The 25,822-nt window shown below is 43.1% G+C and overlaps 2 protein-coding genes across 2 annotated transcripts in view; one reads left to right on the top strand and one right to left on the bottom strand.

The window, feature by feature from the left end:
• The window catches only part of MTMR7 (myotubularin related protein 7), a 114,336-nt gene that overhangs the window by 66,637 nt on the left and 21,877 nt on the right, over window positions 1-25,822 (top strand). Inside the window, exons 6-7 of the mRNA XM_025393357.1 lie at window positions 5,657-5,791; window positions 15,854-15,986. Coding sequence (XP_025249142.1) covers window positions 5,657-5,791; window positions 15,854-15,986 — 268 coding nt within the window. The remainder of the gene's footprint in view (window positions 1-5,656; window positions 5,792-15,853; window positions 15,987-25,822) is intronic.
• VPS37A (VPS37A, ESCRT-I subunit) overlaps window positions 13,709-25,822 on the bottom strand; it is an 86,104-nt gene continuing 73,990 nt past the window's right edge. The window contains exon 12 of the mRNA XM_025393360.1: window positions 13,709-16,851. The gene's annotated coding sequence lies outside the window, so the exon portion shown is untranslated. The remainder of the gene's footprint in view (window positions 16,852-25,822) is intronic.

The following is a 25,822-nucleotide window of genomic DNA, read 5'->3' as shown; positions in this document are numbered from 1 at the left end:
GCCTGAAAATGAACTCACCCAGCATAGTTAGAGCTTATGAGTATTCATTTCCCATATTTAAGATTTTAAAGCAGAAACGACTTGAAGCTGTAGCTCTTCTTCCAAGGTGCAGAACAGAGACGTGTTTCGAAGCAGTGCTGCGTGATCGGGTTACCCCAGGGAAGTCCTGAGTGAGCACACACTTGCCCACCCACTCTCCTATCCCGTGAACTGAAATCTATTTTGCAGGTAGAATAATGATCAAATTTGTGTTTTGTAACAATGTTTACATTTTAATATCAAGGTTACTTATATAAATGCTTCTGACTTGACTAGGGCTTTTCCTAAAGGGAAGTTTTATTACCAAAGATGTGGATTTCTGCGCTTCATGGAAGACACTGAAACACCAGAGTAGTTGTCTGTGCTGCCATTGCTTAGGGATGGCCGTACAGAAAACAGGTAGTCTCCCAGAAACAGTGAACAGGTTTTCACATTCCACACATTTGCTGACCTTTCTTTCTTCTCTTTGGTTATTTGAGACATTTTAGGCTGACGAGTATGTATTCCTACCCCGAAAGAATTTATGCTTGTGAATAAGGATGCTACATTTTATAGTGAAGATACTGTTTCCCGCGTATGTTACCAAAGGGACGCTTCTGATTGTGGTGGTGAGATGACATGCCTAATGTTGGGCACTGGGAATTGACTAGATTAGGAGAAGCTTGAAGTTTACGTGATTTTATGAACCTGAAGTTCTGTTTGATATAAAGGCCCCTGCTGAGGGTCCATCTTTCCCTTAGTATCAGCTGTTACCACACATAGTGTGAGGTTGGTGCAAAAGTAATTGCAGGTTTTGCCATTATTTTTAATGGATATGATCACATTCTTTCACCCCCGTGGTGAGGGAGGGATTCCTGCTCTAGGTTATAGGGACAGCCAGACACAGCACTTGACACTGGGCAGGTGAGATGAACAGCAATTTTACTGGTCACATATACTCACTGCCAAGGGGAGGAGGACACCACAGCCCATGAAGGGGCACATGAGTTTGCACTGAGGAGCAGAGTGACAGCCAGGGGCTGTGAGAGGCAGGCTGGGTAGTATCAGGAGCATGGGGTCACCCTTGGTTCCTGCAGGAGGATGCGATTAGCTTGTGTGCATCATTCCATGGCTGGCGGGGAACTGAAACCTGCTACCGAGGGACGGGCAGGAGCTGCACCTGGTCTGCTGGATAAGAATTGTTTCACTCGAGAACCTTATCTGCAGGAGCAGAGCGTGGCAGGGAACTTGCAGTGAAGCCATTTGAGACCCTCTCAGTTTTACCAGATGTCGAAGCAACCCATAATACTCATTTTAGGCCTTACCGCACGGGTTATGTAGAGCCATGTGGGCTCCCTTTGAATGTCCAGTTATTAACAGCTTTCCAGATCATGGTTAGAGATGCTTAGTCATGTGTGTTCAGAATTCTGTGTATCTTTCTATGATAGTTCTTAGAATTGCTATATCCTTTGTTCTTTATTATGTTACGATTTTTTTTTAAGTTTTGCTTTAACATGGTACGCAGTATGGTCTCCCAAATTTACAGTACGCATTTCTAGGAAACAAAACTCTAGAAGACTTCCAGTGAGGCAACTTTCCTTAGGAAAAATACAGACCTTCTTGGTCTCTTTTTATACTGAACGCTTATTGAAACTTCCTATGTGTTAGGCACAGTGCCAGGAGTTTTACAGTGTTATGCCCCTTATCACACCCTGTAGTTTTAATATTTGACCCATTTTATAGATGAGAAAACTGAGGATCAGAGAAGACACATAAATTACCCAAGATCATACAGTGAGGGAGAGCACAACTGGGACTGAAAGCCAGGTCTTCGTGCTGCATCTTTATGTTTTGAGATGGAGTCTCGCTCTGTCATCCAGGCTGGAGTGCAGTGGCGTGATCTCAGCTCACTGCAGCCTCGACCTCCCAGGTTCAAGCGATTCTCCTGCCTCAGCCTCCCAAGCAGCTGGGATTACTGGCGTGCACCACCATGTCTGGCCAATTTTCGTATTTTCAGTGGAGTTGGGTTTCACCATGTTGGCCAGGCTCGTCTCGAACTGCTGACCTCCGGTGATTGACCTGCCTCGGCCTCCAGAAGTGATGGGATTACAGGCATGAGCCACCGCGCCCGGCTTTATGCTGTATCTTAATGTTGTATTGTGCTGCCTGACCTATTTCCCCCCATCAGGGCTTGTATTACTTTGTTAAGAATTCAGAATCAGGAAATACTCTGGATTTAAATCTTGGGTTCCCTATTTATTAACTGCGTGACCTTGAGTATGTTACTTAACCTCTCCATGCCTTGGTAACTTCGTGTGTAAAGTGGAGCAAATAATAGGTCTCATTGTATATGATAATTACGCTAATTACATAAAAATATGCAAAGTTCTTATAATAGTGCCTATCATATAAACACTCAAGAGCAGTAGTAAGCCATCAAAAATGTTGAATATTTTAATCATTAGTAGCATTGTAAATGAGTGCTATCCTTTACGGTTTACATCTGAAGAGTTTTTAATCTGTGCTCCACCATCAGTAAGAAATGCTGCCAAGTAGTAGTCATACTCGTTGGATAATCTGTCTAGGGTGTGTATAGGTGCACAAAAGCATTGAGACTGCTTACCGTTTTACACAAAATTGAAAACCACATGTTAGCAATGACTGAGTCAATGAAAAATTCCATTTAGAGCATATCTTTATTAAGAAAATCTAACTACAAAATACCAAAAATATAGTCTGTTTAATATGTGTGTTTTAATTAATCAACCACATTCCATAGTATAACAGTTCCAATATAGTTCCTCATTTAAAACTAGCTGTTCTAAACCAGAAGATAATTTGAAATAGTTGTTGTCCCTAAATTGCTTCATTTCCTAATTGGTGTCTCACTACTGTAGTGAGTTTTGGTGTGTGTGTTCTCAGATTCTCACCATTTAAATATGTCCCCATCCCCATCTAACCCTTCTGATGGAATCTAAGATTGTCTGGTGGCAGCTGTCCTTAACTAATATTTCTTTTTTTTTCTTTCTTTCTTCCTCTCTTTTTTTTTTTTTTTTGAGACGGAGTCTCGCTCTGTCACCCGGGCTGGAGTGCAGTGGCCGGATCTCAGCTCACTGCAAGCTCCGCCTCCCAGGTTTACGCCATTCTCCTGCCTCAGCCTCCTGAGTAGCTGGGACTACAGGCGCCCGCCACCTCGCCCGGCTAGTTTTTTGTATTTTTTAGTAGAGACGGGGTTTCACCGTGTTGGCCAGGATGGTCTCGATCTCCTGAGCTCGTGATCCGCCCGTCTCGGCCTCCCAAAATTCTGGGATTACAGGCTTGAGCCACCGCACCCAGCCTCTTCCTCTCTTTTTAATTTTTTTTATTTTAATTTTTGAGATGCAGTTTCACTGTCGCCCAGGCTGGAGTGCAGTGGTGTGATCTCGGCGCACTGCAAACTCCACCTCTCGGGTTCAAGCGATTCCCCTGCCTCAGCCTCCTGGGTAGCTGAGATTGCGTGTGTGCACCACTACGCCCAGCTAATGTTTGTATTTTTGGTAGCGACAGGGTTTCACCATGTTGGCCAGGCTGGTCTCGAAATCCTGCCCTCAAGTTCTCCGCCTGCCTCGGCCTCCCAAAGTGCTGGGATTATAGGCGTGAGCCACCACACCGGGCCAACTAATATTTCTTTAACCTGGATAAAGTATCATCTAAAGCCAACTCAGAATTATTCTCTTTCCAGGCAGAATTCCCTCTGAGCAGGTGGCAGACCCTGACCCCTTAAAGATCAAAGCAAACAGGACCCCCACGAAAGCCATGTGTGTCACTTGCTTTCTGGTCCTCGGACATAGCTTGCCTCCTGCTCGCCAAGTCCCTCTTGATCGCCACCTTCACTTCCCCTTGCTCCTGGCCTTTCTGTTGCTTGCTGTTCTGTCTGCCGTGCTCACACCCTCTCATCTTTTTCTCCTCCCCACCAGTCAGGAGTGAGCCACCCTGGAGTGACTCTGCTGCTCCTTTGCTTTGCTTCCCACTCCCACACCTTGTCCCCCTGAATTCTGAACCTGGCTGTAGGCCTCAGGCTTCCTTTAACCCGCTCAGTGATTGTCGGTCTCTGCAGAATGGTGCTGGCGCCCTCAGACAATGGCCCTGTAATTCTGTGTTGGAGACCCAGCCATTCTGTGGTTCTCCAGCTTCAGAGCTAGTGAGAAATGTCCCCACCTTTTCCAACAAGAAGCACCCAAGCCCTTTGGAGAGATCCAAACCCATGTTAAGTTGTCCTGGGTTGGGCTTTAAAGACAATTAAGCTATGGTTGGACTAAGAGTTGGGGTGCCCCTTCCCGGATGGAACCCTGCAGTGCAAGCACCCTGAACAGGCTGTGACATGACAGGACTATTTGCAGTGAAACTTTCCCCTCCGTATTCTCGTGCGTGGAGGGGTTCTGTCACTGCCTGCATTCTTTCACACGGTGGACTTACAGTCTCAATGTAGATGCTTTGAGTCATTCATGCATTTTATTGGGTGTTTTGTGTTTAATTTAAATGTTAAAACCTAGATTTGGCCGGGTGCAGTGGCTCACGCCTGTAATCCCAGCACCTTAGGAGGCCAAGGTGGGCGGATCACAAAGTTAGAAAATCGAGACCATCCTGGCTAACACGGTGAAACCCCGTCTCTACTAAAAATAAAAAAAATTAGCCGGGCGAGGTGACAGGCGCCTGTAGTCCCAGCTACTCGGAAGGCTGAGGCAGGAGAATGGCGTGAATCCAGGAGGCGGAGCTTGCAGTGAGCCGAGATCAAGCCACTGCCCTCCAGCCTGGGTGACAGTGCAAGACTCCGTCTCAAAAAAAAAAAAATACAAAAAACACCTAGATCCGTAAAAGTACTTTGCCACAAAAGCCTAAGGTTTATAGCTGCAAGGTCAGATTTGTACCACCTATTCGTAACTCAGGGAAATGTTTCTGCTCTTCTAGATAGCATCTGACAGTGCAGTATACTCTTCAGAACTGCAGGGTAGGGGACTTGCGGCAGAGAATGCAGATTGATTCCAAAAAAAAACCCCTCATTCTAAATAGACTTGAGTCAGCATAGGTATGTGCCTGCTGTCCTTCGGTATCAAACCTAGAAGCAACCTGGGCTCTCGTCACCGTGAAAGTTTCCTGTTTAGAAGTAGAACTGGTTTTTGGTATTTGTGATGTTTCTAGATGGGCTAGTTAAAAAAAAAAAAAAAAAAAAGTTGGAAAGCATTAAAAAATAATGTTTATTCTACTAATCTCGCCATTAATAGTATCCTGTACATTTGAGGAGAACGGTTATTTATTTTGTATTTCTTCTTTCAACAGGAAAATGAAACAATACCAGTGAAAAGGAAAGTAGGTTATTTAAATGGTTTTGAATGTCATAACTTAGATCCTATCTAAATATCTCTACACATTCCTAATATTTTGCACAGAGAGGCCCTTTGTATTGTTTGCCCATTAGTGGTTTCTTTGACTTGAATTAAAAATAAACAACGCTTGATTTCCAGAAAGCTGTATCACATTTTCATAAGCCGAGGTGGACTATCAGTGAGCCAAGGGCTCTTTGTTCGGGAGACACACATAGAGTGTCTCTCATGGGTACAGTTACCTGATGGTGCTGTGTTGCTGTGACCTCTCCCCCTAGGCCTCCATCTGCCGGAGCAGCCAGCCCCTGTCCGGCTTCAGTGCTCGGTGCCTAGAGGACGAGCAGATGCTCCAGGCCATTAGGAAAGCCAATCCAGGAAGTGACTTCGTTTATGTCGTGGACACCCGGCCTAAAGTAAGTGTCACCATTGCGATGCATGTCTTTGCACCTGAGTTGTGAAACTGGAGACGGACAAAGGCTAGCTGACTGCCATCTCTTGTGCAAAGGAGCGGTTCCTCTGGGCATAGTCAGTGTCTGGGCACCCTGCTGGCTGCTGCCTGGAGGTCTAGTGCTCCTGAAGCCTCTGACTATGCAAGTCCATTTTATATTTCTCCTGCCCCTAGCGTTGTGCTGGGCACACAGGGGCACCCAAATGAATGTGGCTTCATTTTGGAGATTGTGCTCCTAAATATACCGTATTAGTACTTGGTTTCTTTCTAAAACAACCCTTTCTGCTCTGACAATACAATTCAGTTTGGAGCCCAGCAGTTCAATTGTTCCAAAGTACTCACCTATTATTTTTCAAATTCAACTTGTAGTAATCTAGACGTATGACTTGGAAAGATTTATAAAAGAAAAGGTAAATTAAAAAATGTATTTTTTTCATAAAAAGTTCCAGGTGTGTAAAAAGGTGGGTGTAGAAAAAGATCTGAAAGGTAAACTCTGAACTTGTAAAATTCCACGGAGAAGGGAGTAGGATTTGGGGAGGTAGAAGGCTTTCTACTTGTTGATTGTTAGAAAAGTATTATTTTACAATTACATATGTATTAATATATTGATTTTCTAATTTAAGAAAACCACTAGGAAATAATAGATCTAGACATAAAGGGGTGACCCATGTTGATCTTACACTTACCTCCTATTCAGCCTTTTTTTTTTTTTTTTTTTTTTTAAGGAGAATCAGTGTTAAGTCCAGTAAAATTTCTAGTTTTTCTCCTTAGACCCAAGTCTTCTAAAACTCATCAACAAGTGAAGTCCCCAGAGGGATGGACACAAAATCACCTACAAGTGCATTGACTACAGTGGACAGAGGGAGATGACAGAATGAAACATCCCTTAGTCAGCTTGTTTGGCATTGCACTTTTCTAGCCAGTAATGAAAATGTGCCTGGACCTATGACTGAGGAGAAAGATGAACGTCCAGTTCTTTCTCCTCATATGGTAAGCGGAGGAGTCCAGGATGTCCTGTTAAGCAACAAGAGGGGATAGGGAAATTATGTTTAATGTAATCCCATTAAAAAAAATTGGGGCTGTGCGTGGTGGCTCACACCTGTAATCCCAGCACTTTGGGAGGCCAAGGCAGTTGGATCACCTGAGGTTGGAAGTTTGAGACCAGCCTGACCAACATGGTGAAACCTCGTCTCTACTAAAAATACAAAAATTAGCTGGGTGTGGTGGTGCATGCCTGTAATCCTAGGTACTGGGGAGGCTGAGGCAGGAGAATTACTTGAACCCGGGAGGCAGAGGTTATGGTGAGCTGAGATCGTGCCATTGCACTCCAGCTTGGGCAACAAGAGCGAAACTCCATCTCAAAAAAAAAAAAAGAAAAAAGAAAAAAAATTTGGAGACTGTATACCACACACTGTTTACAGTGGTTTCTCCTGTGGGGTGAGAAGTTCATTTTAAGAAACTTTTCACTTCCTAAGTCAGAGTTTGAAATTTTTTTTCAATAAAAAAAGGTAAAAGAGCATAAGGACCTTAAATTTAGTTAAACATAGAGTTACTATATGAATCAGCATCTCCTTCCTAGGTATATAACCAAGAGAAATGAAAACTTATGTCCACATAAAAACTTGTATGTGAATACTTCTTCATTATTAGTGATAGCCTAAAATGTAAATAACCAAATGTTCATCGATGGAGAATAGATTTATAAAATATGGTATGTCCATTCAATTGAATATTATTCAGCTATAAAAAGGAATGGACTATGGATATATACTGCAACATGGATGAACTTTGAAAGTGTTATACTAAGAGGAAGAAGTCAGTCACAAAGGAATCATGAAATGCTTTAAACAGGCAAATTCAGAGCTATTGAAAGTAAACTGATGGTTGCCTAGGGCTGTGAGAAGGGAGAGAAATGGTGGGTAGTGGATTTCTCTTTGGGGTGATGGAAATGTTCTAAAAATGAGATCATGGTGATGGTTGCACAACTCTATGGCTATAACAAACACCATTGAGTCATATGCTTTAAATGGGTGAATGGTATTACATGTCAGTGAAGGTATTTAAAAAAGAACATAGGAACTAAACGTTACAACAGGAAGGGTAAAATAGAACCAGCAGCTCACATCATTTAAAAGTGTACACCATTGGGAAGAGGTAATTATAGACACGGTCTACACTCATTGGTGATACGAGAAATCATGAGAACTGAATCCTGTCCTTTGTGTGGATACTCAGGCCTTGGTGATTTTCACGGATTCTCTGAACCTCATGTCACCAAGTGTTATGATTTGTGTCCAGGATAATAGAATGTGATGTTTTCCTAGAATGAGATCAGTGCCCTACTCCTCCCCTCACCTCAGAACCATCTTGTCTTCTTCGGAGCAAAGCACACAGCGGGAGAGATGTGTGTGGAGTAGTGAGGATGGAGTTCCTGCTCACGGGTGCCAGATGAGCGAATCCTTCACGGAGATGAATGATGAAACTGACATCACAGCTAGATCACACTCACATTCTACTAGATTATAAGTAAAGGATCCTTTCCTTTTAGATTCTTAGAGCGCGACACACAGATAAAAGTTTCAAACTGGGGAAAAAAAAAGCTCCTTTGCTGGAAGATTTTCACTGAAACATACCAGAAAATCTGTGGCTTTTACTGTTCTCTTTCAATTTGTGCCTTTCTCTCTGGCTCATTGTGTTGAAACCCTTCCTTCTAATGTGACTGCCTTCCCACCTGTTCTTCGTACCCTTTGTTTAAGCAAGGTGGGGCGTTTGGAATCTCCTGATAGTTACAGATGATTTAATGATTAGCCACTTAGATATACTGAAGACAAGATAAGAAAAGGAAAAGACAGGGGCTCTACTGAGGAGAGATTGGGAAGCCCGTTTCTTATCCTGTTTTTTTTTTTCGGATTTAAATAAAGCCAGACAGATTCACCTACTAATTTTAGGAGCAGTGATCCAGATACGTACTGTGTTGTGTAAACCTTCTAGGAAACATGGCAGCTGTAGAGCCAGGCATATTCCAGATTTAAAATAAATTAATCCAAAGGATTTGATTCGAAGGATATATTTAGTGCTAAGTGTGTTTACTCTCCGCGATGAGTTTGACACTGATCCATTAAAGAAAAGTGGGGTTTCGTACAAGCCATGCCCTCTTCTCATGTTTATCCATGCACGCATACTTCACGTGAGTTTTAAACTGTTTGCTTAGAGCTTTTATTCTTTTAAAGATTGTGTTTGTTGATTTTTGTTCCAGAGTGTGTTAGGCCTCCTTGGTAGCCAGGAGACTGAGTTTGCTCTAGAAGGTGTGGACCATGGCAAGCAGGCACTTCCAGGTTTGCTCACAGGTTCCGTTAAAAAGAAAAAGGATTAGGAGGTGACCTGGATCGTTCTTGGCCTTTGAGCAAGGCTAGCCCCACATGGGAACTTCCAGAGCTGCCTGTTCAGATGAAAGCCTCTGAACTGCTTGTTGACATTAAGATTTGGGGAGACACCAGCCTGGACAACATAGCAAGATCCCCATCTCTACAAAAAACAGAAAAAGAATAGCTGGATGTGGTGGCATGGGCCTGTAGTCCCAGCTGCTTGGGAGGCTGAGGTGGGAGGATTGCTTAAGCCCAGGAGTGGGAGTCTGTACTGACCCGTGATTGTGCCACTGCACTCCAGCTTGGGGTACAGAGTGAGACCCTGTCTTGAAAGAAAAAGAAAAAATTGGGAGACAAAGTCAGTGAAGTCTTCAAGCATGTATTGAATGGCAATTCAAAAAAAAAGTATGCTCTGCAGGGCACATATTACTGCTAGGGTCTGGTGCTTTAAGAACATATGAAAGTGTTGATGCAGTATTCGTTGAATTTTCAAATGAGGGCTAACTCATTTTATTGCATCCTTGTTCATTACTTTATGATTAATTTGTTCTGGGACTTTGCTGAGCTTGTAAAAATGCCAGGCACTTTCTATTTTTTCTCTTTCTTTCTTTTTTTTTTTTTTTTTTGAGACAGTTTTACTTTTGCCCAGGCTGGAGTGTAGTGGCATGATCTTGGATCACTGCAACCTCCACCTCACAGGTTCAAGCAATTCTCCTGCCTCAGCCTCCCTAGTAGCTGAGATTACAGGCACCTGCCACCATGCCCGGCTGATTTTTTTTGTAATTTTAGTAGAGACGGGATTTCACCATGTTGGTCAGGCTGGTCTGAAACTCCTGACCTCAGGTGATCCACCCATCTGGGCCTCCCAAAGTGCTAGGATTACAGGCGTGAGCCACGGCGCCCGGTCAAGACACTTTCTCATTTAGTTCTTTCAAGAATCCTGGCAAGTTGTGAGGGTTTTGTTTTGTTTTGTTTCTTTTCATGGATAAGGGCTAGAACTTAAAGAGGTTCAGTAATTTGCCCAGGGTCTCACAGTTCAGGGCAGAACCCAGATTCACATCCAGGCTTATCTAACCCCAGAGCCCACGCTTGCTCCGTTTGACCCAAGGTGTTTTTTCTGCTTACGAAAATTCTCCAGCAGAGCCTCATTACCACGTGGAGGCTCTGTGGGGCTTACCACCTCTGAGCACACACCTGATGAGGCCGGAGAAAGCCCCAACAGCTCCTCTGACGCAGCCAGGGCCAGCGGAGGGGGTGCTGAGGCATGAAGAGAAGGCACTTGCCTCCGTGACGCCCAGCCTTTTGTCCTTGCTTCTTCTCCAGAGACTGCGCTGTGGTTCTGCCCCCTGATTTCACCAGGTCAGTGAGTTTGTAGTTGTGTAACAGGATGTCACGTGGGATGTTTTTCTTTTTCTCTGGAATTAGTGAGTAGGTGGTTCCTACTTGCTGAGTCCTGGGAGGGGTCAGTGGTAGAGATGAGGGTACCTGAGAGAGGGGAATCTGGGGTCTCACACTTGCTGATGGCCGTCATGGCAGCAACCAGAGTGAAGAGAACTGAGGCGAGGGCAGTGTCCAGTGGCCGTGGAGCAGTCTGTGCTCCCTTCTGTTGGCAGGGCAAGGGTGGAGAAGTTTCCTGTGGGTCAAGTGGACCCTGAGGAAGGAAGTTGAGCATAAGCCATCTTGCTTCAACGTTCTTAAAAGGGCTCAGCCGCCAGGCGTCTTCAGCTCTGGGTGACTTGGGGTGGGTATGCTGGTGAGGGAAGTTGAGCGGATTGGAATAGGATCAAGCCAAGGTGGATCTCCCATGTCAGTGAGATGTGTACTCTCCACCTCCAAAAACCTGCATCTATACCTGGGGAGATCCAGCACTTGGACACTATGCCAGAGAGGGAAGTGGTGACCAACTCATGTCAGCCGATGAAGACAACTGCAACCCTGCCTAGCTTTCCAAAGAGAAATTTACCTCTTCTCTTATCCCTTCTCTGCACCCATCCTCCCAGTACACAGATAGGGCCTACAAGAAAGATGAGAGGGAGGGAGGGCCAGAGCAAACCCCTCACCAGTCCAAACAGCCTGTAAGGCGGTGGGGGGGAGGAGCTAATTTTGCATCATACACGGGACTGGAATTCTAAGTTAGGCTGGATAGAGATTTTCCATCTGAATATACGCCTGATGCTATTAAATCTGCCCAAGAGGTCCTTAGCGGGTAGAAAGGAGGATTTTGACTAGCACAGTTGTAGAGAATAGTTGCAAGGAATAAAATCAACTCACAAGTTTGTATTTGCACCACAAGTGAAGTTTCTTCCTTTAACCAGTTATATAGGAGGGAGAGAGAAAGACCATCATTTGACAGCCTGTGTTAGGGCAAGACGAAGTCCCCCTCCTGCCAAAATCAGCTTTTATGGTCATTTCCCAACCATGTCAGCTTAGGCACTGTCATTATTCAGGCATAAAATGTAGCTGTGGAAATGGCAGACTCCAGGACTAAGGCAGTGACCACGCTAATAACACGATGAACACAGACTGAGTTTTCCTATGTTTGATTGATTCAGGGTTAGGGTGAGAATCTGATGCTGTTTCTTCAGTCTTGGCCTGCTCTCTCCTGACCTCATTCTGTTATCCGGTTATTTATGCAGTTGCTCAGCCGGTCAGTAAATCTTCCTTGAGTGCCTGTTCCGTGCCGGTTTGAAGGATAGGGATATGGCCATAAATGAGAGGCTCAGGGCCTCTCGTGGAGCCTGCATTCTCCATCCCTCCTCTCTTTCAGAGCCAAGATTTTCAGTGCCCACCCCTCTCTGCTCGCTCCTTATTCCTGTGCATCTTCTCTGTTGTGGACACTAAATCAGCCTCCAGTTTTTCAGTTAGACTTGTTCAAACTCCTGGAGTTGCTCTCCGCTGCCACAGGCGAAGCCTCAGTTCCTTGCTGGGCCTGTTGTAGTGGACCCTCAGTGCTTTCTAGCCTTCCCTCTTGCTGTAGCTGCCACACAGGAACCTTTGTCTTCACTTGGAGTGGTTAGCTCATTGGTCATCTAGAATGCCCTCCCCTCTCTCTCCATCCTTCCGGATTATGTTCAAGTCCAGCTCTAGCTTTCTCTCTGTCACAAAACGTTACCCCTGATCCCCGGGCCAGACAGTTGCCTTAGATTCCAACTCCTGTCGCTGTCACTGTGTCTACCTTTTGCTCAGCTCTTGCCCAGTCCTGGTGGAAGTCATCTGTGACCACTGGGTGCCATGTGCTTTCCCTTCCATCGTCAGTTCTAAGCTGAAGGCCGCAGGAACAGCTTCTTTTGATTCCACTTAACGCCTGGCCTTAGTAGGTGTCCACAGAGTGTTGACTTTGCTTCATTTATTAACTTCTCTGCACCCAAAGACACTGATATTATCAAACAGCAAAAGAACCTTGTGTTAGGAAACAGGGTACTTTTCCAGTCCTACTTTTCACCTGTCCATTGTGTTTCTTAAACATACATTGAAACTGAAGTGGATTCCTTTATTGCTCTATCTACTTGAGAACTTTTAGGACCTGAAATCAATAGTTTTTCTTTAGTTGTGAAATGGAGTTCTCAGTCAAAGGGACAGAGGGCCGTATTTACTGTAGTAATAGCGATTTGTTTATGTAAGGGATGCTATATCTTACCGCACACACATACGTATAAAATGTCTAGGATAACTTATTGAATTTTTATTAATTGTAAAACCATATCTCCTGCTTTAAGGGTCCAGCTTTTGCTGCATTATCATGATAGGTCCTGTGAAAGAGGTGGAAATCCTAAGAAATTACACTTTAGATGGTAGATGAAATATTGCCACCTTCTGTTCATTCTGAGAAGTGCACATTGATGTTCAGGAGGTTATTTGTGTTGCTCCTTTGCTTTTAAGGAAGACTACCAATCAATTCTCCCAGATCAGGGATAATCAGCTATTTCATAATGTGTACATGGAGTCTTAATTATAGATTAAAATAATAATATTTTAATTTTTGTTTGTTTTTAAAAAATCGATTCCACATTCTAACTTTTATAGACTATGTATTTTTTTTTTTTTTAATCTCTGCTTGGGATAGCCCTCGTATCTTTGTGGGTAGAGGAGGAGAATGGTCAGTAACATGGGGTCTTGCTCTGTCACCTAGGCTGGAGTTCAGTGGCACGATCACAGCTCACTGCAGCCTTGACCTCCCAGGCTCAAGCAGTCCTCCCACCTCTGCCTCCCAAGTAGCTGGGACTAGTCACATGCCACCACATCTGGCTAACTTTTGCATTTTTTGTAGAAATGGGGTTTTGCCATGTTGCGCAGGCTGATCTTGAACTCCTGAGCTCAAGAGATCTGCCCACCTCCGCCTCCCAGAATGCTGGAATTCCAGGCATGAGCCACTGTGCCTGGCTGGTTTTTGTTTGTTACGATTTTTAAAAAATAGTATCTCTGTGGTATGTGGTGAATAGGCTTAACTTGAATCAGTCAAGATACAGCATAAATGTAAAGTTCATGTCACATAAGGATACTTGCAAGTATCCTATTAATTCTATTTATGATGCTTGTTATAAAAGATAAACCAACATCTTTGAAAAATTATACAAAGCAGTGATATTTTATAATAGTTTTGGAAAAATAATGTCTATAGGTAATTTTAGAAAAGTTTTCCCTACAAAATATTTATACTTTTTAAAGTGTGAACGTAAGTTGTTTTGAAATGCCTTATTTTAATATTTTTTCTTGATTAAGGCCAGACTCTTTATTCTCACAGCATACCTGGGAGAAAGATGACGCCCTTTTGTAGATGGGAGCAGTGTCCTGAGGGGCTGATGTGCCCCAGCTGATGTCACAGGAGCCAAGTCACGGAGCAGGGCTACTATTGAAATGTGAGGTGTCTGCCAGCCTGGGCCCCTATGGCAACGGCTTGTCCTCTGCTGTTTTCACTTCTAATACACTTCATTTCTACTATTCCAATTACAAACTTCATATATGCTCTCGGTATCAATGAAAGATTACGGGGGCGTCCAAAGTAGTACTGATGGCATCCCCTGTCTCCTGCCACGCCATCTTTCTGCTGTAATTGCTGACAAATTGCTACCGTTTTCTATACATTTTAATCCTGCTTGATTAACATGCAAAAACTTAAAGACATATTTGTAAGTTGGTTTTATAAAAATGGATGACTGTATGAATATTATTCTGTAGCTTATTCTTTTCAGTTGTCATGGGCCAGTGCCAAGTCTATGCACAGAGGGTCCCTGACTTAATGGTTCAACCTACATGATTTTCTGACTTTTTACAATGGTGCAAAAGCAACAGACATTCAGAAACTGTACTTCTCTTGTGATGCTGGGCAGCAGCAGCGGGCGCAGCTCCCAGTTTGCCACGCACTTTTGACTTAACGGCATTTTCAACTTACACTGGGCTCATCATGACATAACCCCATCATAAGCCTCAGAGCTTCTATGTGTCTGCTGTGTGATCTGTGCCCTCCTTCTTGGTCACTGCTCGCAGGCCAGGGCATGATAAACCTTCGTGTATACTGCCATTGCCCTATTGAGATAGTCATGGGTTTTCAGCTTTTTTCAATAAATATTCTTGGGCATCTATTTTTATGTGCTGGTACTTTTAATTTTGTGAGATGTTTAGAAGATTTGTGTCAAAGAACATAAGTGTCTTTAACTTTAAACTTAGCTCTTTTGGCTTTTTAAAAAGTACTGTGGTGCATTGTGCTTTCAAAAGCAGACATTTTTTCCGGTGGTGAGTTCCTAGCTTAGGTTCTGTGCCTGGCACAGCCCTCCTGTCCTTGGTGGGTGCAGGAGAATGGTCAGTGAGTACTGATTTCTAGGATGTGATGACCTGCTTAATAAAATAGCAAGAACGTTTACCCATTCTAGAAACCGATGTATTTCCCAGCTAAAGTAGGACTTGTCCCCTTCTTGATTTTAGCCACACAGGGCTAGGACAGTGTTTGCATTTAATACATTTCTTCTAAGACCACTATGACTTAACCTGGTTTGCACTTGGAGACCCCACCTTCCCGTATGCAAAATTATAATAATGAAAGTGATCAAAAAGCCCAAAAGATCTCTAGATTTAAATAAGGTGGCTAGTGGAAATGTCTCTGGAGATGTGGTTACATTCCTTCTCTTCATTTTATTCAGTAATTCCTGCTCAAGGTTTAATTGGGCATCTGAGGGATCTTGTGGGCTGATTAGAATGATGCAGCCATTCCTATTTGATAACATGTTTATTGGTCATATAATACAAGAGGATATAACAATGTATAGAGCCTTATTCTGACAGCTGTTTCTGCTGATATTCTTCTGCCAACCTACGGGTTATATGTGGTATTAAATTGGACTACGTGGTTCCATCACAGAATTCCACATTCAGTTTGGCATCTCTGACGGGGACTGCAAGAGACATCTCCAGAAGGGTTTATCAGTAGACTGCTTTCCAGCTAAGAAAATGTGACCAACACCGACAAATTCCTGCTGTTGAATATAAGCTCAGCAGGAGTGCCTGAAGCTATGTAGTTCAGCGCAAGGTTACAGTGATTCAAATAAGCATATTACGTTTCCGCACATCATTCTGAATGCTTTGATTGGGTATCCATGAAATGTTTTGGTTGTTTCTTCATTGTTTCATCAATGTAATTGATGACTGTTCTGTTTTGCTGACCACTGCAGCTTAATGCAATGGCAAATCGCGCTGCAGGGAAAGGCTATGAGAATGAAGACAATTATTCCAATATCAAGTTTCAGTTTATCGGGATAGAGAACATCCATGTCATGAGGAACAGTCTGCAGAAAATGCTGGAAGGTAAACCATTTCCTTATGCACAGCATTAAAATGCAGTTCAGTATTTTGATGCCAAAAGGGAATAAGACAGTCTTGATTTTTAAATGTTTTTTTGTTTTTTTCACATAGGTGATAATTTGGGAAGAATACCATGTTACAATGGCTTTTTAAACACTGAAGAACCTTTCTCTTATTTTGTAAGCATCACTGTGAGGTGGTTTTGTCATTTGGTGGTTAGCAGTCAGGACTCTACAATGGTGCTTAACATCTAAGGTCGAAGTGCACAGGGATGTTTTTGTCTCTTCTTCATAATGTTAGTGTGATCCACATTCAAGGCCATTTAGGAATAAGATAATCCTACATTTAAAGCAATAACCTTGTATGGAGATCAGGTTCAAAAACTGTATCCTTGCTGAATGGCCATCCGAAGGGACCCTCATTTCTAAACAGCAGCCACCACAATACACGTGCATGTAACCTCCTGATGCCTCCACACACACTTCGACATGTACGGCAAACACTATAAGACACGTACCCACAGACTTATATACTCGTGTGGACAGGAAGTTAAAGAGATGGATTATGTAATAGAGAAGAGTTATTCATGTAGCCAAGCCAGCCATATGCTGATGAGCAGAAATTCTGCATTTCAAGCAAAACCAGCTTAGTCTGCTGCTTCTGCTCCTTGTGATCGCAGTGACCCCGATAGGAATCTGTCACTGTAGTCTACCACTTCCGGCTCTGTGAACTGGGAAAAGACAGAGGATGCGGAAACCATGGCCTTGTGCCTTGGCTGTCCATGCAGTGTCTGCGCTTCTGGGGAAAGCCCTGGAGAGCTGGAGCTGGGAGCCAGGGAAGTGGGCTGTCTTGATTGGAAATGCAGGCTCTGGAATGAAGAGGGACAAAGGAGGTGCTGAATTATTTTTTCCAGGAATCCACGTTTGCTCTCAGTTACTTATGCCGTTCTTCGTGTAATGAGAACACCCTAACGTTGGGGTGGGAGAAATCTGAGTGTCACAAACAGGCCTAATTTCCATTCTGTTTCCTGGACTTTCTGGTTCATCTCAGTCATTATGAAACTTTGAACACATCAGTTAACTTGTCTGGGGCTCCATCACCTGCTGCAGAATGACAGGATTAGGCCAATACTTTCTATGGGTCTTCCAGCTGTGACAATTTGATGCCCCTCTTCAGCAGAAATCCCTTCCTACATCTGAAAACATCTCAGCCCCAGAGCCATTTCCATCTTCTGTACATAGTTGGCAGTCAGTCTCTCAGGTCACAGTGACAATACCCGGATATTGTCTCAGGTCACAGTGATCATATCCTGGGCATGATTATTTGAGCAACTTAAAATTTTAGAGATTATCATGCACAGTTTGGCTGTTCCTGCTATAAACTATGTTTTTTATGTGTTGAAAAACTGGACTAGCTTGGTACTATTATAGGAAAGGTAGTCTGACTTTAGTCTGAAGACTGTTCATCATTTATCAGGATCATTAAGTTATGCTTTAAAGTTTTTATTTAGTCATTTCATAGGATGACTTGGAGAACACAAATATTCTTCTATACAGAGAGTTGCTCCTACCAGTGCTGACAGCATATACATTTGGCTTTTGTTTTTAAATAGGTAATTCTATGGTTTCTTGTTAGGAGCCATTTCTCCTGCCTTTACGCCTGTGGTCTAACTCAAACTATTGTTTTCTAAAGGACATGCAAACTGACCAAGTTCCGGAGGGCAGCTGTCTGTTTCATAAGGGAACATGGTGCTTTCACATAACTTTTCCAGCTACGTGCAGTGCAGTAGGCAAGGATATCTTTCTGGATGCCTGTACGTGGTCTTGACCAATGTTTGACTATCTGTTTTTACCGAGTAAATTATAAACCACTGCGGCGGCTGAGCCGATGAGGAAGTGTTGCAATCAGACCCACCTTCTAAGGCTTTCCCTCCTTCAAACAGCTATCCTTGGCATCAGAGAGATATGAAGGTTCATACTGCTGGTCACTTGGTAGGCAGAGGAATGAATGATGCATTTCATTCATGATTATTATTTTCTGAATTATTTTTTTTACCATTGTTATGGATATAATCAGAATAGATTCTGAATAACAGAAAAGTAAAATTGTTTGCATTCTGGTTTCAAACAGCTCTCTGTGAGCAAGACCTGCAAGATATTTCATCAGAAACTGAAATCTAGGACCAAGTTCACATCCTGTGTAGGTCTGCTATAGAGATGATTTAATTTTAACTTCGACTTGTAAGTTTCAACCAAACTATTTTTGTGGAATCTGTACTTCCTAAGGAGAGAAAATGATGCCTTTCAGTCACATGGCAAGCAATTTTGTAATTTAATGAAATGATTTTCACAATAGTTTGCGTTTTGATAATATAGATGATGGCTTTTCCCTCAAGTAATAAGAAGATACCCTGTATTTTCTTTTCTTTTTTTATTTTAAATTTTTAAGTTCTGGGGTATGTGTGCAGGATGTACAGGTTTGTTACATAGGTAAATGTGTGCCATGGTGGTTTGCTGCACCTGTCAACCCATCACCTGAGTATTAAGTCCAGCAGGCATTAGCTGTTTTTCCTAATGCTCTCCCTCTGTCCCCCCACCTCCTCCCACCCCCCATCCCCCCCCCCCTACCCCCCACCTCCCCTTTTACCCCCACCCCCCAACTCCCAACTTCCACCAACAGGCCCCAGTGTGTGTTGTTCCCCTCTCTGTGTCCATGTGTTCTCATTGTTCAGCTCCCACTTTTAAGTGACGACACATAGTGCTTGGTTTTCTGTTCCTGAGTTAGTTTACTAAGGATAATGGCTTCCGGCTCCATCCATTAAAACAGTCCATAGAAGAGCCTGGAATAGTCGCTTTCCAAGGCCAGGGTATTGTTATCAGCAGAGGCGGAGCTTTTACCTCTTCGGCATCCTGGGTGTTGGGGAGAAAGCGGTGAAGAGGAAGGTGGAAAGGTGCATGGAGTTACCTGCATGTCTCCACTTGTTGAGGTTGTGCTCCATTGGGACACCTCTTCATATCTGCTCTGAAGGTCGGCAGGCACTGATAGGAAAGACACAGCGGGACATCTTCCTCCTCTTCCAGTCAACTTGCCATCTTTCGGAGGTCACCTAGAAAATTTCACTTTCTCCCCACGAGTAGCTTTGTGCCTGCCTACCTTCCACATGACTGTTAGATTAATACTGTTGGCCACAGTGTCACTGACCACTTATTCATCAATGTATTCATTAAACTAAAAATTGAGCAACTGCTCTTTGCCACACTTCATAAATATTTTCATTTAAATGATTGTATCTAATTTTCACAACAGTTGTGTGCTGTACGTGGTATTATCTGTAGTCTATAGATGAAGAAGCATAATTTTTAAAAGAGGAAACCGTAAGTTGAAACGAACATGTAGATAAACATGTAAGCTTGCTCTGGTAATTAGAGAAATGTAAGTTAAAACCTCAAAGTACCACTTGTCATCCAAGTTTTTACAAATTAAGATATTCACTACTCAAAAGAATGTGGTAAAACCAGTACCCTAAATATTTATAGTATTATTTAAATTGGCTTAGAGAGACATAATGTGTTTTGTTTAGAGATAGTTTTTAACCAGGGTGCTGCTTCTTAGGGACTAATCCAAAATATGTTTTCAAAAAATAGAGACAGGAAGGGCATGGAGGCTCATGCCTATAATTCCAGCACTTTGGGAGGCTGAGACATTGAGGATCACTTGAACCGCAGGAGTTTGAGACCAGCCTGGGCAACACAGTGAGACCCTGTCTCTACAGAAAATTTAGAAAATGAAAAAAAATCAACCAGGTGTGGTGGTGTGTGCCTGTAGTCCTACCTGCTCAGGAAGCTGATGTGGGAGGATCACTTGGGCCTGGGAGGTTGAGGCTGCAGTGAGCCATGATCGTGCCACTGCACTCCAGCCTGGGTGACAAAGACTGAGGTCCTGTCTCAAAAATAAAAATAAGATACAGACATGCCCATGTTAATAGTGATGTTTTATTTATAATAATAGAATATTGGAAGCCGAATGAATGTCTAACAGTAGTACTGATTAATTTTACTTCACCTTCTTGATAGAAAAGTTTGCATCCATGAAAAATACTAAATGTGAAGACTATATATACTAACACGGGAGAATGTGTACAATGTAAGTGAAAAATTCAGGGCGTAAAATTGTTTGCATATTCTCATTCACTATACAGTAAATCATATGTCTGAAGAAAGACTAGGAGAGCATGTCCGGAATGATCATTGGATTAGCAAGGAAAGATAAGAGTGATGTTTTTCCCTTTTTCCCTCTGTATTTACAAACCGTGTGCTATGGTTGGTATATTCCTTTTTTAAAAAGCGATATTTATTATCTCATGGTTTCTGTAGGGCAGGTGGATGTGTCTCAAGCATAAATGAGAACCCAGGGACCCTCTTAGCATCTTTCAAGGCTGCAGTCAAAGTGGCAGCTGGGCTGTGTTCTCTTCAGGAAGTTTGAACTGGGAAGAATCTACTTGTAAGCACTTATGGTTGCTGGCAGAATTCAGCTGAGGGCCCCACATGTGGGCTGTTCACAGCATGGCATCCTGTTTCTTCAAGGCCAGCAGGAGTGCCTCTCTCCAGTTACAGAGTCTGGTGTATTACACTTTTAAATTGTTTTTTAAAACATCCTTTCCAGTGTCACATTACAAAGCAGTATTTTAACCTAGCACTTTTTATCACATCACAGTGATCCTTGTTGAGTAGTGGTTCTGGTGTAAGACAAGCTCACAGCTTGTGACCACAAGGATCATTATATGAACCGCAAGGATCATTATAACCACCTCACATAGTAATGAAGGTACATTTATGGAAGGTTTACTATGTATTGGACACTGTTCAAAATTTTTAAGCTGTATTTACTCAAGTAAACCTTATTGCACTTGTTGTTGCTACTTTTACCTTCATTTTACAGATGAGGAAATTGAGGCACAGAGCCTGAGAAACTTGTTTCAGCTCAAAATAGTAAGTGGTAGAATCACCATTTTTACCTACGTAGTGTGAGTTCAGATGCCTCACTCTTAACCCCTAGGCTTTTCTGCCTCTCGAGATAGTGGTTTAGTGTGGAAGGTGCCCTGGCCTCAGTGTGTGAAGTCCTAGGTTTGGGTTCTTGATTTAGTTTCTGGGTAAACTTGAACAAATCTCATTTTCTGTATTTGTAAAGCAATAAGCAACATATCTTGCCCACTTTACCTCATGATCATTAAAAGGATTTCTTGCAAACTATAAAGTGCTTTCCATTGTAAGGTGGGTATGCTTTCTCTTGGGAAGCAGTAATGTCTTTGAAAATAAGCACTCAATGAAATGGATACGTTGATGGGCTTAGGTGAATTCAGTCAGCCAGGCAAGTGTTTGGTACGCCCCATGCCTTCCTGTGGGTACATTTTCTCAATTTCTTTATTCAAAAGTCACGGAGTAAGAGCACAGTTTTCAGAAGCACAGAAGCGTTTGTCTCATGATAGGGTCTATGTGCAATCACGCACATTCACCAAAAATGATTTAATAAACAGCACATCAGGCCTTCAGGTATTTTCTCAGCAAGTTGTTCTACGGACTTGCAAATCTTAGCCTGACAGCGGAGCAGGGGAAGCGAGCCCAGAGCATGTGGGACGCAGGCCCCGTGTCAGCTCAGCTCTGTGGGCAATCGTGCAGTCAGGGACTGTATGAAAGGGGGCCAGGCAGATCCATTCTAAAAGACTGGAATCTTTTTAGCAGGCCTCAAAATAGAACCACTTAAAAAAATCTTCCCTGACATGATGAGCATTGACAGTGGAGGATGTTTTGTGGCAAAGTCAGGTGGCCCTAGAGATGATACCCGATCTGTTCTTTCATGCAAAGGTTTTTGACTCCTGATTGATCGGAATCTTTGTTCAGTGTGGAAAGGGTTGTCGGAGGCAGAGCACTTGGAGTTGTCGTGGGAGGCACCATGGTGGGTACGACAGTCACGTGTTGGATGCCTGCTCTGGTCTCCCTGCCAAGTTGCCTTGGAGGCAGTCTAAAGGGAACGGCCCCGGACACACCCAGCTCCAGGGTTTCTCTGATAGTTCTCTCTGCTCGGAGAGGAGAGGTTGTGGCTCTCGGTCCCATTGTCCCTTCTGCTCGACACGTTCTTCCGTACCTCATGTCTTTAGGAGTGCTGGCTAATTCAACCTTGAGGAAACGGATGATGGATTCAGCCCTTTGTAGATATTGCAAATTTAAGCTTTTCATTTTGAAGTATTTCCTTGATCACATTACCTGCAAATTTATGCTGTGACATTCTACCAGATGTGAGCTAATGAAAAAGCTGTAAAGGTTGGTTCTTCTCCAGCTTTCTATAGTCTCAGTTTTTAACCATTATTAATTTCCTCAGATTACTTAGCTATTGGAGGAGATAACCACTAATAACCTGAAAATCTAGTCATTTTTTTCTCGGAACTTGGCACCCTGGACTAGGTTTCCACATAGAAAAATCATTTTCCCATTAAAGTGAAAGTAGGTCGCTCTACACGGAAAGAGCAGTTTGTACGGCTTTTTAACAAGTGTTCTGCTAGACCAGCAGCCTGGCAGGCTTCACTGGCTATCGGCGCGGTCATTTAGAGGAAAGAAGTGGATCAAGCATGTGTGCTTTGCCTCTCTGGTGTTGTATGAGGATTTCAAACACAGCTGCTCAAGTGCTGGATGAGATCTGCCCCTCTGGACCATCATACACTAAGCACAGAGACATAGGCTACAGCGAGAGTATGGATGCATGTGCGGCGGAATGGATTCCAGCTCAGTGGTTTACTGGCTACGTAACCATGATGGCCTGGTAAACCTCTTGAAGCCACTCTTTCCAATCTGAAAATCGAGAGTGAATCTACCCAGTAGGTAGATTACGCAGAGCCTCAGGCACAATACCTTCCTGTAGTAAGTACTTAACACACAGGAGCGGGATGGTTATCACAGACGCTCATCTATTCATCAGTGTTGGAGTGTTCTCTATGCCAGGCATTGGATAGGCAAATGCTTCATTCATTCATTCTGAAAGAAGTAACCAGTTTTGACCTAGAACAGAAATCATGGCAGGAAGAAAAGATCATGCTTGTTTATTAGTGATGTCACTGAGGGCCTTCCCTGGGTAAGTCATGGTTGAGTGTTTTAACTGGATGTCAAAGCCAAAGCATTTGACATTATCAAAGGGACAAAAGAAAAGAAGGTTTTATTTAATGAGAGAATAGTAGTTATATTTCTCCAAGCGATGCTTTATTTTGCAGTTCACTGAGACAATTCAAAGATTAATTTTAAAATGTTCACCCTCAGAATTATTGTTCTGTTAACTGTGATGGCAGATTTTCAGAGAACTAGGAGAGTTTCAAAATGAGTGCTTGTAGAAGAAAGCGTAGCCCATCAAACTCAAGACAGATGTGGCTAATGTTAGTGATAAGAGGAGCTGTTTTTCCATAAGGCTCTAGGTGGGGTTTGGCAGTTCAGTTTGCTTGCCAGTGACAATACAGTCTCAAAGTTCATAAGAGTGTTGGTCCTGGAAGCTTTCTCAGCTGGCCTGAGGCGTGCGGAACGACCCCCACCCCTGCATCCTCTACTGCATGTGCTGCTCATTTTACCACTTGAGTTATTGGCAGCCACCATCTCAGTCTTCTGGGATTCCTGGCCTTCTCTCTAGTGCCTACTGCTTTACATGCATGCCAGACTTTCCAGCCTCTCAACCCCCATCTTTTCCCAGTCTCGACTTCTCTTGTGCCATTTGCTTGGAGTTCCCTATTTAGATTTTAGCATCCCTTAAACCCTACCTTCAGTTCAATTCCTGTTCATCCTGGCTCAGTTTGTATATTTTCTTTTAATTATTCTCTATTTTTTAGTGAAAATAATATGGAAAGTAAAGTCGAGGGATTTAGATTTCTATCCCAGTGTATTTGCTGCATTGCTAGCATTACTCATGAGCATTAGCTTATAAATGAGCCCATTACTCCTTAATAAATCAAGATAATTCTGTCAGCTGGGCGTGGTGGCTCATACCTGTAATCCCAGCACTTTGGGAGGCTGAGGCAGGCGGATCACCTGAGGTCAGGAGTTTGAGACCTGCCTGGCCAACATGGCGAAACCCCGTCTCTACTGAAAATACAAAAATTAGCCTGGCGTGGTGGTGTGTGCCTGTAGTCCCGGCTACTCAGGAAGCTGAAGCAGGAGAATTGCTTGAATCCAGGAGGTGGAGGTTACAGTGAGCCGAGATCACACCATTGCACTCCAGCCTTGGCGACTGAGCAAGACTCTGTCTCAAAATAAATAAATACATAAATAAAATAAAATAAAAAATAGATAATTCTATCCACTCTAGATGGGAAGTTGTGAAGGTTCATTGAGAGGAAAGCACCAAGCACCATTACATATGGCAGATGTAACAGAAATGGGCACACACATATATTTTTAAAATAAGAGAGAGGGTCTCCTTATGTTGCCCAGGTTGAAGTGCAGTGGTGCAATTGTAGCTCACAGCAGCCTCCGACCCCTGGGTTCAAGTAATCCTCCTACCTCAGCCTCCTGAGTATCTGGGACTACAGGCGTGCACCTCCACACCCAGCTAATTTTTTATTTTTATTTTTGTAGAGATGGGGTCTTGCTACATTGCCCAGGTTGGTGTTGAACTCCTGGTCTCAAGCAATCCTACTGCCTTGGCCTCCCAAATTTCTGGCATTACAGGCACAACCCACTGCACAGCCACGTTTTTTATTTGCTGCAAAGTTTTACACACCTCTGCAGTTAACATTCACATCTTACTGTCCTTAGCACGTGTTAAACCTAAGATAGTGCCGGTTACCACCATATACTGTGAATCTGTCGTTAGACACAAAATTCACATTCATAAATACTAATAGCACATTATCCTATGAACTTGCTGCTTGATTTTCTTTAGGCCAGTGGTAGTTAGTATTTTGGAACATATGGTGATGGGCTCGTGTAGGCTAAACACTTTGATTGTACAGGCTATAATTAAGTCCTCTTTGAATGGCTTCACCTGGTGGATGTTCAGTGGAGGGACATTATCATCATTTTGCCAGTTCTCTGAAGACTCTTACAGATCTTGGCTTCATGACTCCAAAATGGGAAAAGGACAGAGCCAACATTGGCGGAACTCAGACCAGTGTTGGGCTGGTAATCAAGGGAGGGCCATGTACAATTTCAACTTTAGATCTCAGGGTACAGGAAAGACCAACTCCACAGGGTTCAAATGGAGACTTTTTTCGCACCCTCACTGACCCCACCCAGCAATTGTATAGGAGAAAATAAGAGTGATATAGGAAATACCTAAGGCAGATTATCTGAGGCTGATTTTCTTCTAAGTAAATTCCACATGTGCAGAGGTCCTAAAATTATATCTGTTGTCTTTGCTTTTTTATTTTTTTCCTGTAGTTTATATATATCTGTGACATATAGTTGTCCTGTTATATAAAGCAAATATCACTAGACCTGGGCATGAAACTCTGATTAGTGAGTCCCGTTCTCTGCAGTTTGTGGCATATGTCTCTGATGTCAGCCGAAATGAACTTTGTTCAGCAAAATGGTTTGTAAATATTGGTTTGGGTTTGGCAACAAGAGTGAACAAATAAGTATTTCTACCTTATCCTGAGTTTATCCAAACAAACCCAACAGTTTTATATTTAAAAATCCAGGCGCTAATCGTTTTGGTCTCGAGTGTACCCCCATCTGCCCATGTCTATTAATCATCCGCAGACCTCTTTGCTTTTCACGCTGCCACTGAGCGCACGGGGAAGAAAACACCCTCTCAGTGGTTAACTTTGCTTGAGAACCTGGTGGGGTTATTTTACTTAGCGCACGCAA

This window comes from Theropithecus gelada, chromosome 8, assembly GCF_003255815.1.
Source record: "Theropithecus gelada isolate Dixy chromosome 8, Tgel_1.0, whole genome shotgun sequence".
NCBI classification, from domain to species: Eukaryota; Metazoa; Chordata; class Mammalia; order Primates; family Cercopithecidae; genus Theropithecus; species Theropithecus gelada.
The sequence above is the reverse complement of the archived record's forward strand: the minus strand, read 5'-3'. Positions and strand labels throughout refer to the sequence as shown.